The following is a 14,768-nucleotide window of genomic DNA, read 5'->3' as shown; positions in this document are numbered from 1 at the left end:
CTTACATGTACAACCAACCTTTGAGCCCCATGATGGTAACACATCTGAGTCATTAGTTTTTATTTTTTAAAACGATGTAAGTTGTTATTTTGGACTTCATTCTAAATATTTCCCTGAATTTTTATATAATTATGTTGGGTTTAGATGTAACATAATAAATTAGATTAGAAACAAAATAATTAGTTGTATATTTCTGGCGAAATAAGTTTTTTTAAGCATCACTTTAAAACCAGTGCCCCAACCTTATGACATAGTCTACTTTTACAAGTTTTCATTGTTTTGTGTTACAGTAGAATTAAATCTTGTAAACAGCCATTAGGAAGCAGCTATTACAGTCTGTCATCATTAGTGTGTCTCAGATGAACGAGAGCAGAGTAAAACGTTCTCCGCCAACAACAACATGGAGCTGCACCATCAGAGGGGACGTGACGATACCTCGGATGAAAGATGGACACAAAAACGAGCTTCAGTTGATGAAGAAATGATGTCGTCTCTCTGTTGAATCATAATAAATAATAAATACAACAAATGAGTTCATGACCACCTAACGGTTAGAGAAGCACCCTGCCTTGTGTCATACTGCCCTCTGCTGGACACACAGGAGTTCTCCAGCACACGTTTGTGTTTTTAACTCACTAGTAGAGGTGCATTAACATCATGTAGATTCAACACAGGTTGGAAAACTGTTTATTTTGAATAAGAGAAACATTTTTGGAATGAATCAACTAAAGGAACCCTCTTGATCTAAAAATAAACAGTGATCAGACGGACTATTAAAGCCAGTCTGTCAGTAGAGCGAATGAGGGTCGGTCCCGTCCCAAAATGATGCGAAAACATCTAAAGTATGACTAATTGCCATTCAATAGATTTAAACTGCACAATTTGGTTCAATGTTAAGTTTGTAAGGAATTTATCTTGACCGCATGCAGAAGGGTTTGCACATTTTAACAGACCCAAATGCCCTTTGCAAGAAATATATGTGTATACCAATAAGAAAGAAAAGTGTGTAAAATGTTCTACAGTGAAAACATAAGTTAGACCGGACACAAATGTAGACGTTCTGGGAGAAGGTACGCCAGTGAGGGTTTGATGAGCCAACAGCTGCCGAACAGGTGCTGATTGACCGGAGTCTGCAGTTAGCGAGGAACAGCTCATAAAGTTTAGAGTTTAATTTAGATTAACGTGTTTGGATGTGTTGGTTGTTTCAGTGAGAAGTAAAATTCTAAAATACATATTTGATTCCAGTATTTTTAAAAGGCAGAATTTGCTACATGACTGTTTTCAATAGCTTTGCACGGAAAGTGTTAGTTTTTCTAAATGTTTCTCAGGTAAAATAAATAAATAAGCTGCTTCGATCTGCATTCATCACAAACACGGACAGCAGCGTGAACAGGAAACTCTTTTTATTCTGTTTCCAGCAGCTCAAAGGTCCCAGCGCCTGTGACTGTGTGTGTTAGCAAACCAGCTCATGAACCACTGGATGGATTTTAATAAAAGGTTTAGAAATAAATAAATAAATGATGACCAGGTAGGTTAGTGCAGCCAAGCAGAGACTTTATCCGTTTCAGTAAAAGATTAATACTGTTGTGAAACCCTCGGGTGTGTTTCAGAATCAAACATTAGGATACGACATGCTGCTCACTGCCTGAATGAAAACCCCACATCTGAACAAAGGGAGATACGTTCACGGTTCAGTGGCTGAGTGACATGCAGACTCCAGTCCTCGTCGTCTGAGCCAGCACAGGAGACGAGAGGGATGAATGCATGAAATGTTTCTCTAATAACCTCATTCCTAGAACACAAACGCATTAAAGGGCTGTTGTGAACTCATTCCTTCTTGTTTGGAGCAAATGCAGAGCCGATCAGCAGCATCTTAAAGGCAGCAGATCAATAACCACGTTTGACACGTACTTGTACTTCCTTTATGAATATTTGATTCAGGATTTATTGCTCTGATAAGATGATGAGCCAGCACTGAAATGAGAGTGGATTTAAATGGGTTCTCTCCCCATTGAACAAACCCCAACACATCAGGCATCCAATCCACTCCTGGCACTACAACATGTTGGTAAAAACGAGCTCTTGGGACAGTGAAGACACTCAACATCTAACAGAATTAGGATATTGCTGCAGTACTTGATGCAACAAAGAAAGATAAAGGAAAGTATCAGTAAATACAGGTGCTGGCCAGTAAATTAGAATATCATCAAAAGGTTGAAAATATTTCAGTAATTCCATTCAAAACGTGAAACTTGTACATTATATTCATGCAATGCACACAGACCAATGTATTTCCAATGTTCATTACATTTAAATTTGATATTCATAAGTGACAACTAATGAAAACTCCAAATTTGGTATCTCAAAAAATTAGAATATTCTGAAAAGGCTGAATATAGAAGACACCTGCTGCCACTCTAATCAGCTGATTTACTCAAAACACCTGCAAAGGCCTTTAAAAGGTCCCTCAGTCATGTTTTGAAGGCACCACAATCATGGGGAAGACTTCTGACTTAACAGCTGTCCAAAAGACAATCATTGACACCTTGCACAAGGAGGGCAAGACACAAAAGGTGATTGCTAAAGAAGCTGGCTGTTCGCAGAGCTCTGTGTCCAAGCACATTAACAGACAGGCGAAGGGACGGAAAAAATGTGGTAGAAAAAAGTGTACAAGCTCTAGGGATAACCGCACCCTGCAGAGAATTGTGACGACAAACCCATTCAAAAATGTGGGGGAGATCCACAAAGAGTGGACTGCAGCTGGAGTCAGCGCTTCAAGAACCACCACGAGGAGACTCATGAAAGACATGGGATTCAGGTGTCGCATTCCGTGTGTCAAGCCACTCTTGAACAAGAAACAGCGCAAGAAGCGTCTCGCCTGGGCCAAGGACAAAAAGGACTGGACTGATGCTGAGTGGTCCAAAGTTATGTTTTCTGATGAAAGCAAGTTCTGCATTTCCTTTGGAAATCAAGGACCCAGAGTCTGGAGGAAGAGCGGAGAAGCACAGAATCCACGTTGCATGAGGTCCAGTGTAAAGTTTCCACCGTCAGTGATGGTGTGGGGTGCCATGTCATCTGCCGGTGTTGGCCCACTCTGTTTCCTGAGGTCCAGGGTCAATGCAGCCGTCTACCAGGAAGTTTTAGAGCACTTCATGCTTCCTGCTGCTGACCAACTTTATGGGGATGCAGACTTCACCTTTCAACAGGACTTGGCACCTGCACACAGTGCCAAAACCACCAGCACCTGGTTCAAGGACCATGGTATCCCTGTCCTTGATTGGCCAGCAAACTCGCCTGACCTTAACCCCATAGAAAATCTATGGGGTATTGTGAAGCGGAGGATGCAATACGCTAGACCCAACAATGCAGAGGAGCTGAAGACGACTATCAGAGCAACCTGGGCTCTCATAACACCTGAGCAGTGCCACAGACTGATCGAGTCCATGCCACGCCGCATTACTGCAGTTATTGAGGCAAAAGGAGCCCCGACTAAGTATTGAGTGCTATACATGCACATTCTTTTCATGTTCATTCTTTTCAGTTGGCCAACATTAGAGAAACAAACATTTTTTCATTGGCCTTTAGAATATTCTAATTTTCTGAGATACCAGATTTGATGTTTTCATTGGTTGTCACCTATAAATATCAAAATTAAACGTAATAAACATCGGGAATACATTGGTCTGTGTGCATTGCATGAATATAATGTACAAGTTTCACGTTTTGAATGGAATTACTGAAATATTTTCAACCTTTTGATGATATTCTAATTTACTGGCCAGCACCTGTATAAGAAGTAAGAGTATAATCATGATGAAATAAGATTATAAAGGGGCAATAATTAGAGAAATGGCTGCTATAGTCATAGTATAGTCTAGTGCAAGTCAGTGTAAGTATTGATCAGAGCGATCAGTTCAGGTGCAAACACAACACTAGGGACGTGTGACTGGAACCAAGTAGCTGGAGGGGGCAGTCCTGGGATTGTCGTTCATGAGTGCGAACACGGAGGGGAAGAAACTGTCCTTGTGGTGAGAGGTTCTGGTCCAAATGGATCTGAGCCTCCTGCCAGATGGGAGCGAGTCAAAAAGACTGTGTCCAGGGTGACACGGGGTCAGCTGTGATCCGACCTGCACCCCCTCAGTGTCCTGGAGGTGCGCAGGTCCTGTACGGAGCTAGCAGAGCAGTACTACATGCTGCAGCCTCTCCTTGAGCCTGCTGGTGGCTCCAGCATAACACACAACGACTGAGGAGGTGCGGATGGACTCGGTGATTGTGCTGGCAGGTTACATTCCTTCAGCTCACATGTGTATGTAGGCTTTTAAAAGATGGCAGCACATGACATCTAGACTGAGAACACATTCATGAAAGAGAAGTGAGAGAAATAGATGGTGCTGTTCTCTTCCACCAGTCAGAGTTAATGACAGAATGTGAGGACGACATGGAGTTTGGGCCAAAGCAAATATTTGGAGATCCTCTGACCTTCATTTTACTGAACGAGGACAAACACGATGACGCACCAGTGCACTGCTGAGACCTGCACAGTGACTGTGTGGGATGTGTCGGTGCAGCGGGGGTCTCAAAAACCATTAAACGCAAAGAGGAGGCAGGTGGAGGTTTTAGTCATCACTCCATCGCTAATTGGATTACACAACACGCACCACTGAGCTCTCATGAGTCAGTGTTTTGAAAAGTGAGACTGATTGGAATAGAAATGTTTATCCAACTGCAGCAAACGGAGTGCTCACCTCATGGTGTACAGCAGGGTGCCGTCATCCTTCAGGCGCAGCAGCTTGTTGGGCGTGGTCATGTTGTGAGCGATGGACTTCTTTCCATTGAGGAAGAAGGTGTCAGGTGTCCAGATGTTGCTCGCCAGCAGGTTATTCAGGGGCAGCATCTCCATCGGGCCTTTGAAGCAAAGCCTCTCATCTTTCCAGCTTTGGCGGAAGAAGACATCTATGGTGTACTCCTACAGGAAAACAAAGCGCCCCGTTTGAACAAAACGACACGTGTTAGTGGACCTAAAAGGATAATTCAACTGGTGGTCTTTGAGTAAAAGTATAATTCACTATTTGACGTGCTGAAGGAAGCTTCCTGAATAGCCTCGGTTCGGAGAAAGTTGAAAGAAGAACCAAGACCAAAGTGGGTCGTTTCTGTTTTCATAAATCTACATTTCAGCTGTTTATGGGACAATGTTATCAACCTTGACACCATTGTCCCACGGATACACCAGAAATACAATCTTTTACAGATACTGGTGATGTTTACACTTTTAAATAATCATCAAATGTGAGGTGGTCGGGATGAGAGTCAGCTCCTGTAAGTCTCAAGTGGAGGAGTTCAAGTAGAGTAGACAGAGATGGACCAACAGACAGGTCCACCCTACACCCTGACTTCTCTTATGACTTTTGGGTCATAAGAGAAGAAGAACATCTCTGATCCAAGCTGAAACCAGTTTCCTCTGTGAAGTAGTCGGGCCTGGCCTCACGGTTAGTGTCGTCATCCATGGGGAGATCAGAGAAGAGCCTCCTGTTGATCTCATGTCAGCTGATGTGGTTCAGGTGTCAGATTAGAACGATTCCTGGGTCTCTCCTTCTGGAGGTTCTACAGGTACGCCCCTCTGGGAGGAGACCCCAGGAAACACCCAGAGCTCACTGGAGGGATTACCCTAATCGAACAACGATGGTTAGGTTAGGGTTAGGAAACAAGGAGGAATGGAAAACAAAGTAATACACCCTAAATGGTTGTGTAAAGGGTTAGGACACATGAACTGAAACATTGAAGGTTAGAGACTCTGACACCAGAAATTTGTGTTGGTTTTGCCTTCCATACCACTCCAGTTTATTTCTCAAGCACATTTAAAAACAGCATGTGAGCTGACCAAAGCGCCTCACAGGTGATGCAGTAAATATGCACGGCTAGCAAGCCAGCACAGAGCATAATGCATCAAATAAAACAAGAGATGTCCAATCAGCCGACTGAGACAGTCAGTGACACCAGATTAGGTAACACAGATGGGTTCAGATTAGCGGTTAGCTCATCAGTCCTCATGATGGAAACTCAGTTTCTCCAAACGGTGGCCTTTCAGGAAGCTTCTTATTAAAGGTGAAAAGGTAGTTCTCTTATGCCCAGTCCTAAAACTCGCACTGCACCCTGCGGTCTTCAGCAAAGTGCACTTGGAGAAAGTTAGGTTTTGGGTGCGTGGTGCACACGTGTGCAAATAATTGCCTAATTGAAGCAATTGAGCATTGCATCATCAATCGCAACGCACTGAGGGATGATCCTTAAAAATGTATTAACAACATAAAAAATAACAAAGTATTGTTTTAAATTATTTTACATTTGTTTGCTGCTTTATCTAAAAGGGTTTAGAGCATCAACTAATTGTCCTAAAATTAACTACATTCATTAGAAAATACATATGATCAGAAAAGGCACTTGAGCCTGTTCTGCTGCAGCAATGGATTGTGGGTAATACACTTCACCCAAGTCCGCATCAATGCAGACTTGGGGGAAGTGCAGATCAAGGGCGCAAAAGGGGCGTGGTCGACTTCTGCACTAGAGAATCAGGATACCGGGATTACACACAGAAAATATTCTTCTAAATGGCCAAAATATCCCTTTGGGTCTACTCTCTTTGTGCGTGAAGATCAATTATTTTATTTGGTTGTTTCAAAATAAATCAATACACTTTCATTTGAGATAAAAATCATCTAAAATAAACACTTTAGTGTAAAAGTATTTTTAAATAATGCTTATGAGTAAGAGTAAGTTAAAGGTGTAACCTACCATTTCAGTGTCAGAAACTGGACCAAAGCTGGTGACAAAGATGTTGGTTTTGATCTCCGTCACCTTCTCTGTGAAGAACAAGAACATCGGGTTAGATTTCTAAATCGGTTTGTTTGAGTGCACGACTTCATTCTCACAGCGCAGTTTCTGACACAGCCTTCTCTTTTAACGCACCGGCTCAGTTTTTACAGTGAGTGAGGTCTCAAGCATGAAATAAAAACACTTTTTATTTGAAAAAGGTTTAAAAGTCCCAAGAAGAGGATGACACACCATGAAGTTGCCCATGAAGAGATGTGATGAAAACACAACCTACTGTGAGCTCAGAATAATGTCTTGTGATGGGTTTTTATTTAACAAATAAATTAATAATGACACAAACACTCAGATGAAAGCTGTTGCACCATCAAGTCCACATTTTATAGACTGAAAAGATCAGACTTCAGTGACACCTAGTGGCCATGTGAAAAATAACAAGCAAATAGAAATAAAAATTAGGATTGATTTTAGGAATTACAGGCTTTTCTTAGCAAAAACTGGTGTCGTATGCACAATTATGAACACTTAGGCATCTTTCAGTCCAGTGGATGGTATTTATTTAGGACTCATCCTTTTAGTATTCAACAGTCTGAGACCTGATATCGATTAAACGATCCAAGATGTTTTAACAAGTTAAATCTTATTCAGACTTATTAGAGGTCTGATTAAAGGATTTAATGTGTCACACTGCGGGGATGGTTAGGACCCAGAATGCAGATTACCCAGACGACAAGCGGCAGGAGTCGATATAAAGTAAAAATCCTTTTATTGCAGGATGAACAAAAGTAATTCCAAAAGGCAGCGAGCCTAAAATCCAAAAGTCCTGAGATCCAGGACACCGAAAGCTCACACAGAGCACAAAAGCTGAGAACTAGAACTAAAGCTCACACAGAGCACCAAAAACAACACTGACAAACAACAATGGACCGACAAGACACTGAGACAAGACAGGGCTCATATACACTGGGACTGGAGTGATGGGAGACGAGGAGCAGGTGTGTGGGGAACTGGCACAGGTGAAACCAATAATTAGAGAAAGAGCAGAGAAACACACCAGACCTGACTGGGGAAGGACACACACACACACACACACACACACCGAGCTGGGGAAGAAACTAACATGACCTAAGAGTAAAACCTAAAAACAAGAAAGGAAACCACATAACTAATATTCTAAAGGGAAGGAAAACTAAAAACACTGCAGAGGGGTGACTGAAGAAGACTAAAGGAACACAGGACCTGAGAGATATACCTGGAGGGCTGAAGACCAGGGGAGACATGAGGAACACAAGGAGACACAGACCATGACATAATGTTGCCGACACATTTCTTAGAGCAGAGAATAAATCCAGAGCAGAATGAGTGAGTTTAATGGCTGAAAGCTTGTCCTTTCACCACCTAAAGCTCTGTGTACCGGTTGTGCTCAGAACTGTGAAGGTTACTGGATCTACCTCCGAGTCCGGGGCGGAGCCTGTTGTCATAGCCATCCAGCAGTCCATCTAAGATGCGGGTGAAGATGGTGATGTTGTCATTTAATTCGGCCTCTTTGGGGGTTCCGCTCACATCCTGGGAGAGGCTGGACGGGATCATAGACAGGTAGATGGACAGATGTGGGTTGGAGTTAGTTGGTATTTCCACTTATGAAACTGATGCAGTGTAGAGCAGGACATTGTTTTACACTGAACACTGACTAGTGCATCATACATACAGTAATACACTGTTGTTAAACTGTCCTAAACATTTTATCTCACCTGTTTTTAACTTTGTTTTATGTTTGACTTTTGTTTCCACATCATTTTTATTACTGTCTGTTCCTGTTGTGAAGCTCTTTGGTCAGCAACAGCTGTTTTAAATGTGCTATATAAGTAAAACTGACATTGACACCAAATGTACCAGTCATGTTTTTGTGGGAGGAATATGGGATACCTGGGAAGAACCCATACACGCACAGAGAGAACATGCAAGCTTCATGCAGAGGGACCTGATTCAAGGCAAGAGGTCTAGAACTGTGCCGCTGTGCAGCACCTCCACTGTCACATTGGTTCCTGAATTTAAATACCGGTGTATGTTTTAGGTGCTTTCTGAGCAGCAGCTCTTAGAAAGAAATAGTGCACACACATTTTAAACAAGAAGGCTCCAAAACCCTCAGAACTCAGAATATAACCTAAATATTGGGGATCAAAATAAACTTCTAATTAATAGATTGAGAAAATGTCATGATGTGAAGTTGTTAGGACCCAAACGCATGAAAGGAAGCACAGGGTGCAGGTTAAAAAAAAATTCACTGATTAATTTGAATAATGGCAACCAGCCATTCCTCCCCATCCCCACACATTTTTCTCCTCCTGCTCCCTCACATCATCACACAAACATGCACATAGGACCTTGGGGGGTGGACAAGTCAGGGGGTGCGGGTATGGACCCCATTTCCACATTCCTGTGGCAACCTGCCCCCCAATTTTATTTGCACCTTAAACACTTCCACCAACGACATTCCACACAAACACACACTTAGGGCCTTGGGAGTGAGCACATCCAACGGCATTTGGCAGGGTTTTTTTTCAGCCTCATCCCGGGTGCCGGTGCCCACTTCCAATTTTAAACTGCATTTAGACACAGAGGGCTGTGGGTGCAAGTGGGGTGGTGTGGTGGCATCAGCTGGCGTAGGCCAGACGATGCCCGCACTGCCCGCTCACCACAGCCATGGAATACACCTCATCAACACACACTAACACAGGCGGAGGAGGACTAGGGGTCTTAGCCACCTCTGTTGTTGCTTGGCTTCCCGGGGCTGGAGGCTAGGAGGGAGATCTGGGCGTCCGGTTGGGGTCTGGGGTGGTGGGTTGCTGGGCTCAGCCTTGAGCTGGGGAGCCTGCTCATCAGCACCCCAGCAGAAAGGGTCAAACTCTGGTAATCGGTGATGGTTGTACCCCATGTGCAGCAGTACCGGGACCAGAGTGAATAGGGTGTGTATGGGGAGCATGAGTGGGTGTCCGGCGTGCATTTTTGTAAGTCTTTGGTTGTATGTGCATGTGTGAGCATGAGGGAGGGAGTGTGTGACTGTGTTTGTGTATGACTGTATATGTCAGGTGGGGCCTTTTACTCCTCCCCTCTCCTGGAACTTCTTTTGATGCTACACATCTTCGTCTCCCCTCTCCCTGCCACACCGGTGCCTTGGTCTGCCTGAGTGTTCGCGGCTCCCCGGTCAGGGGGTTTGAGATTTTTGGGCGTCTGCCTGATCAATCCCGGTGGCTGCCTGGTGGGATCTGGGTCACTGCGCTCTGCTGGGTCCCCAGCGGGGGTGGTCGCCCTGGGTCCCAGGTTGCTGTGTCCAGGGCTCGGCCGGCTAGGGGGTGGGAGGCTGCGGGCGGGCCTGTGGGCTTGCCGCTGATATCTCCCGGGACTCTGCCGGCTGCTGGTTGTGGCCCCCCGAAGCGATCCTCTGCGCCACTCTAGGGGGGCAGGGGCTTTTCTGGTCCCAGTCTCCCTGGGGTCCCTGTGCTCTGGGGCAGCTCCTGGATCTCTGGGACTTGGAGCTCCTTCCATCTCCTACGCATCTTTGGGGGGCAGATCTGTGGCCCCTCACACTCTCGATTGGACGCTCCTATAGAGAAACCTTACATAAACAAGCACGTGTACACACACAGGTGCTCACATGGTGCTCTCATCAGAAGGGGCTTGGGCACGTTCAACACATGTCTTAAGGCTGTGGTTGGCACTAAATGCACTGTGATTTATTATCGTGATTGTTCAGTTAAACAATGTTGATTTTATATTTCCTCATTAAGTTGACGCAGTGATAGCTTGCTCCTGATGTATTGTTGTGTGTCCCTTTTCTGCAGGTCTAGAAGCAGACTCTTGTGCCCCCCCCCCCCCCCCCCATTTCAAAAAACAACAACAATAAAGTTTTAAGTATCAGGCGTGACATTAAAAGCAGAAGCTTTGATGCTCCACCTGAGAGTAAATCCGTAAAGTTTGTTACCAGCATTCAGACATCAATTCTGTTTGCTTCACAGCCAGACAGGACACGGAATAAAAAATAATAATGATGGCAGGTAGAATGACATGACGGGGAGACAAGATGAGAATCTGACACAGACCAGAAACAGAGGGTTTAGAAGGGTAATCAGAGAAACAGGTGGGTAAGGGGCAAGTGAGATCAATCAACGCTAACAACGAAGACAAGACACCAGAGACACGGGAGGCTACAGCCCAAGGACAGCTGCCGACACCAAAAACAAGAAAAAGGGGCGGTGAAAGAAACCTGCATGCTGGAGCTCCTCAGACAGGGGCAAGAATTCTCCAGGTGGCATGGTTGGAATCACTGAAGATGGCTGGGGGCCGTTTAAAACAGTCTCTGGACTGGACGGCAGATCAGGGGTTGCTAAGATAGGTGGCACAGTTCATGACTCTGGAGCAGGTGATGCAGCTGGAACCTCCAGCCTGGACTGCAAAGCAGAGGCCTCTAGGTCAGGCGACACTGCTTTGGTCTCTGGAGCAGGTGATGCTGCAGCTCCAGGCAGAGTCTGGGTGAGCGGCATGTCTGACCACCCGGGAAGACTAGGGATGCATCAGAACGTGCCAGCTCTTGTTTCTCCGAACTCACCAGAAAAACAAATAGAAAAAAATCCGACCAGCTCACCACTTTGTGGCCAGATCCTTCTGTCATGACGTGGAGTTGTTGCCAGAACCCAAAATGCATGAGAGCAGGCACAGGTTGCAGATAACAAAAATGACTGATTTCTTTGAATAATGTCAGGTAGGATGGCGTGACGTGAAGACAAGACGAGGATCTGACAGACCAGCACAAACAGGGTTTAAATGCATGAGAGTAATCAGGGAAACAGGTGGGTAGGGTACACGAGACTACAGGAGCAGATCCTGACACAACGTCTCACCTTAAGTTGAAGGTGATGCTCACAAGTAGGATGTAGATCCACAGACGACTCATGGCAAAGCAGTGATACATTCCATCTCCCATTCCTGAAAACACACACACACACAGGCTGAAAACTGAAAAAATGCCTTTTTTACCAGCGCTCATCACCGTCTGCTTCATGGCTGGTGACATCAGCACAGCTGGAACTGTAACTGTTAAATACAAATGTGTTTTCATGAGAAGTCACCATAAAAAGTATGTTTCATGCATTTGCAGTCTTTACACAACAGTGTGTCCTCATGTGGCACAGATCTCCACTCCGGATAAGTGCGCATTTTGATTTATATTTGTATTTTTTGAACATGTGTAAGTTGGCTGAAAGGAAGCAGGGGAAACTCTTCTCAGATCCGTGTGTTCTGAACCCCTTTCTGCAGTCTAAAGGCCTCATCTCACAGCAAGATGCTCTTTTAGTTACCCCCCTTCTGCAAATGCCGAACATGTGAAATACTTCTCTACTGCTCTATTACATCATCTAGGATTCTCAATAAGCTCAAAAGAATTTTGCATCCAGCTGGACCCCCCTCTGAGAGCATCTTCTGCTGCATTCTCCTCACCCACTTAACCACACTCATCCACACAGAGCAGACTGCAAAAACACACACACAAGGACGAGGGGAAGAGTGAATACCGCCTCCCTCTGCTCTCATCAGCAAGTCTAACCACTGCAGGTCCTTTCTGTCAGCAGCTCCTGCTCTCCTGAAGCCTGCTTCTCCTCAAGTCTCTACATCTCACTCTGTTCTAGCTTGTAATAATAACAAGAATAAAGGAAAAAAGGATGCTGCGACACAAAGCTCACCACACAAAACGATGCGCAGTCAAACTTCTCCAGATTCTTCCTCACACGCAGATCACGCACCAATTCCTAGTAGAAAATCAGACTCATTTCACTGCCAGAGAGCTCCTTATCTCATTCAGAGCTGTTAAAATGTTGGCCACAGAAAAATAGCAGCTTCCAAACACTTCTGCTGACTGACCATCCTTTAGTTGGTCTCCGAGGAGCGCACAAATCCAATACTGTGTCCAAGTACGAGGCGAGATGCGGACTCCGGTGCGCACTGAGCAGGCGAGCAGAAAATCAGGAGGATGTGAGGAGAGAGGGAGAGAGAGTGGAGGAGGGAGGGGTGAGGCTGAGGGGAGAGAAGGAGGGGTGATGGAAGAGAGGAAAGAAATATAGCCAAAAGGTCATTTTCATAATTATTCAAAGCTGCTTGAGCGCTTTCATTTGAGAATTATTATAACATTAATCATTAAGTGTTATTCATTTTTAGGCATTAACACAAAAAATCTTTAAATTCCTACACTCAAAGATTTGCCTCTTCAGAGTTTGTGTTATGTCTACCCATAAAAAATCATGAAAATCACACTACACTCAATAGAAATTACCGTAAACATTTTAGTCCTTTCTATAAAAACAAAAGATGTTGTAATGACGCATGAATAAAATAACTATGAGAACGTATCAAGGCTCTAATAATTGCATTGCTTATGGTTACATGAGTTGTATAGACATCCAGAGTCTTTTATCCCACATAAAACAGTAAAATATTCAAGTGTGTAGAGATAGACATGTTTTACTCGTGAGCTCTCTTCCAACAGGGATTGCTGCCAGTAGAAAAGGAGCGCTATAACAGTGGCTAGTTACCATGTAGTACGTTTCGCAGTCGTTTTGTGACGCTTTCACGTCTGGTGGAATGAAGGGGTAAGGAGTTGTTGGAGATCATTATAGCATCATATGGCTGAAAGTTTAAATTGGTTTTATAGCCACTTCAATTAGATTTAGATTTTCAAATCAACTAATCAATAAAAAATGTCCTAGAGTGGGTCCCTGAGGAACACCTTCTCACACAGAAGCTGCATCTCAGATTTAACATTTTGAAAGTGAAAGTTATGATCCTTTGATGTGGGGATTCAGTTTTTCAGGTTTTGAATAAGTGACGTCTTACCTAATAACCACAGAATGTTTTTCCATAAACTTTTATGAAATTGTTGAGATTTTATTTATTTTTAAAGAGGGTAAGAAAACTTTGTAACGGGCCAAGTCAGAATAGCCATTAGCTTGGCTTTCTGATCAGAACTGATCTGTGTTTCTCCAAACTGATGTTGTTCAAAGAGCTGTGTACTTTTAAACATCGGTCTTAAAACATTTCTGAAATATAAAAAATCAATTATTTATCATTGAGCAGAACATCAGAATTATATGAGTTCAAGTAAGTTTACTTTGTGGAAATACAATCACACATCCTTTATAACTCCCTCTTTATTGTAGCGCTGACGCAAGGGTGACACGTTTAAAGAGTCCTGATTTTGTTGTCACTAATCCAGATTACAGAAGGTGATAAAAACATGCATGCACAGAGCTTTGTTTTTACTTCAACGCCTCATTTCTTACAAAGATTAAAGTCAAGTCACTTCCAGCTGAGTCAGTAATGAAGATGGATTTCTCTCAAAACTTTGCTACTTCATCTGTGATCGGTGTAAACTCAAACTATAAGTGCCTCTGAAACAAGTCTCAGACAGTCAAAGTCAGCACTGTGTCAACAGAAATTAATGCTTGTTCTTCTGTTTTTTACAGGAACGCTGTCGATGGGAATAAAAAGCTTTATGCCGTGTATGATACAAGGTAAGAAATACTCCCTGCTGAAGGGTTAGGGTTATAGCCTAATCATGATGCTGTTATCTAGCTTTCACTTTGGTGGGACTGTGGGTCATGAAGGGTAATGAACTTGGGGTGTTTAGAATAGACCAATCAGATAGCGGGAAGTGTTGTGTTCAACCTATGACCACACTGCAGATAGATGGAGACAAAGACACAAAAAGCAGGTTCATGTGGGAGGAAGACACTGGTCAGGAGGTTTTTATCTAGGGCTCCACACTTTGATCCTTGTAAAAAGACACTTTTACTGAAAATGTCTGGGGAAATTAAATTTAAAGTCCCACTAGTCGTCGTGTGTGTGTGTGTGTGTGACAACTAATTCTCCAAATTTGAGCCATCCGCTGGGGAAGTGGT

At 43.8% G+C, this 14,768-nt stretch overlaps 2 protein-coding genes across 7 annotated transcripts in view; one reads left to right on the top strand and one right to left on the bottom strand.

Moving 5' to 3' along the window:
• The window catches only part of gabra5 (gamma-aminobutyric acid type A receptor subunit alpha5), a 33,955-nt gene extending 21,076 nt beyond the window's left edge, over window positions 1-12,879 (bottom strand). Inside the window, exons 1-6 of one of the 4 annotated variants that reach the window (XM_015976961.3) lie at window positions 12,736-12,879; window positions 12,558-12,623; window positions 11,721-11,805; window positions 8,274-8,398; window positions 6,787-6,854; window positions 4,746-4,966 (exon numbers count right to left, since the gene is read on the bottom strand). In XM_015976961.3, coding sequence (XP_015832447.1) covers window positions 4,746-4,966; window positions 6,787-6,854; window positions 8,274-8,398; window positions 11,721-11,803 — 497 coding nt within the window. In that variant the 5' untranslated portion in view covers window positions 11,804-11,805; window positions 12,558-12,623; window positions 12,736-12,879. Of the gene's footprint in view, window positions 1-4,745; window positions 4,967-6,786; window positions 6,855-7,544; window positions 7,934-8,273; window positions 8,399-11,720; window positions 11,806-12,557 lie in introns of those variants that run through there. The other 3 variants (XM_015976962.3, XM_070545461.1, XM_054734176.2) reach the window with 3 other exon arrangements.
• The window catches only part of gabrb3 (gamma-aminobutyric acid type A receptor subunit beta3), a 62,786-nt gene that overhangs the window by 13,750 nt on the left and 34,268 nt on the right, over window positions 1-14,768 (top strand). For all 3 annotated transcript variants that reach the window (XM_070545457.1, XM_070545456.1, XM_070545460.1), the window contains exon 2: window positions 14,334-14,381. In XM_070545457.1, coding sequence (XP_070401558.1) covers window positions 14,334-14,381 — 48 coding nt within the window. The remainder of the gene's footprint in view (window positions 1-14,333; window positions 14,382-14,768) is intronic.

This window comes from Nothobranchius furzeri, chromosome 16 (assembly GCF_043380555.1).
Source record: "Nothobranchius furzeri strain GRZ-AD chromosome 16, NfurGRZ-RIMD1, whole genome shotgun sequence".
NCBI classification, from domain to species: Eukaryota; Metazoa; Chordata; class Actinopteri; order Cyprinodontiformes; family Nothobranchiidae; genus Nothobranchius; species Nothobranchius furzeri.
This window is presented reverse-complemented; position numbering and strand designations above follow the sequence as displayed.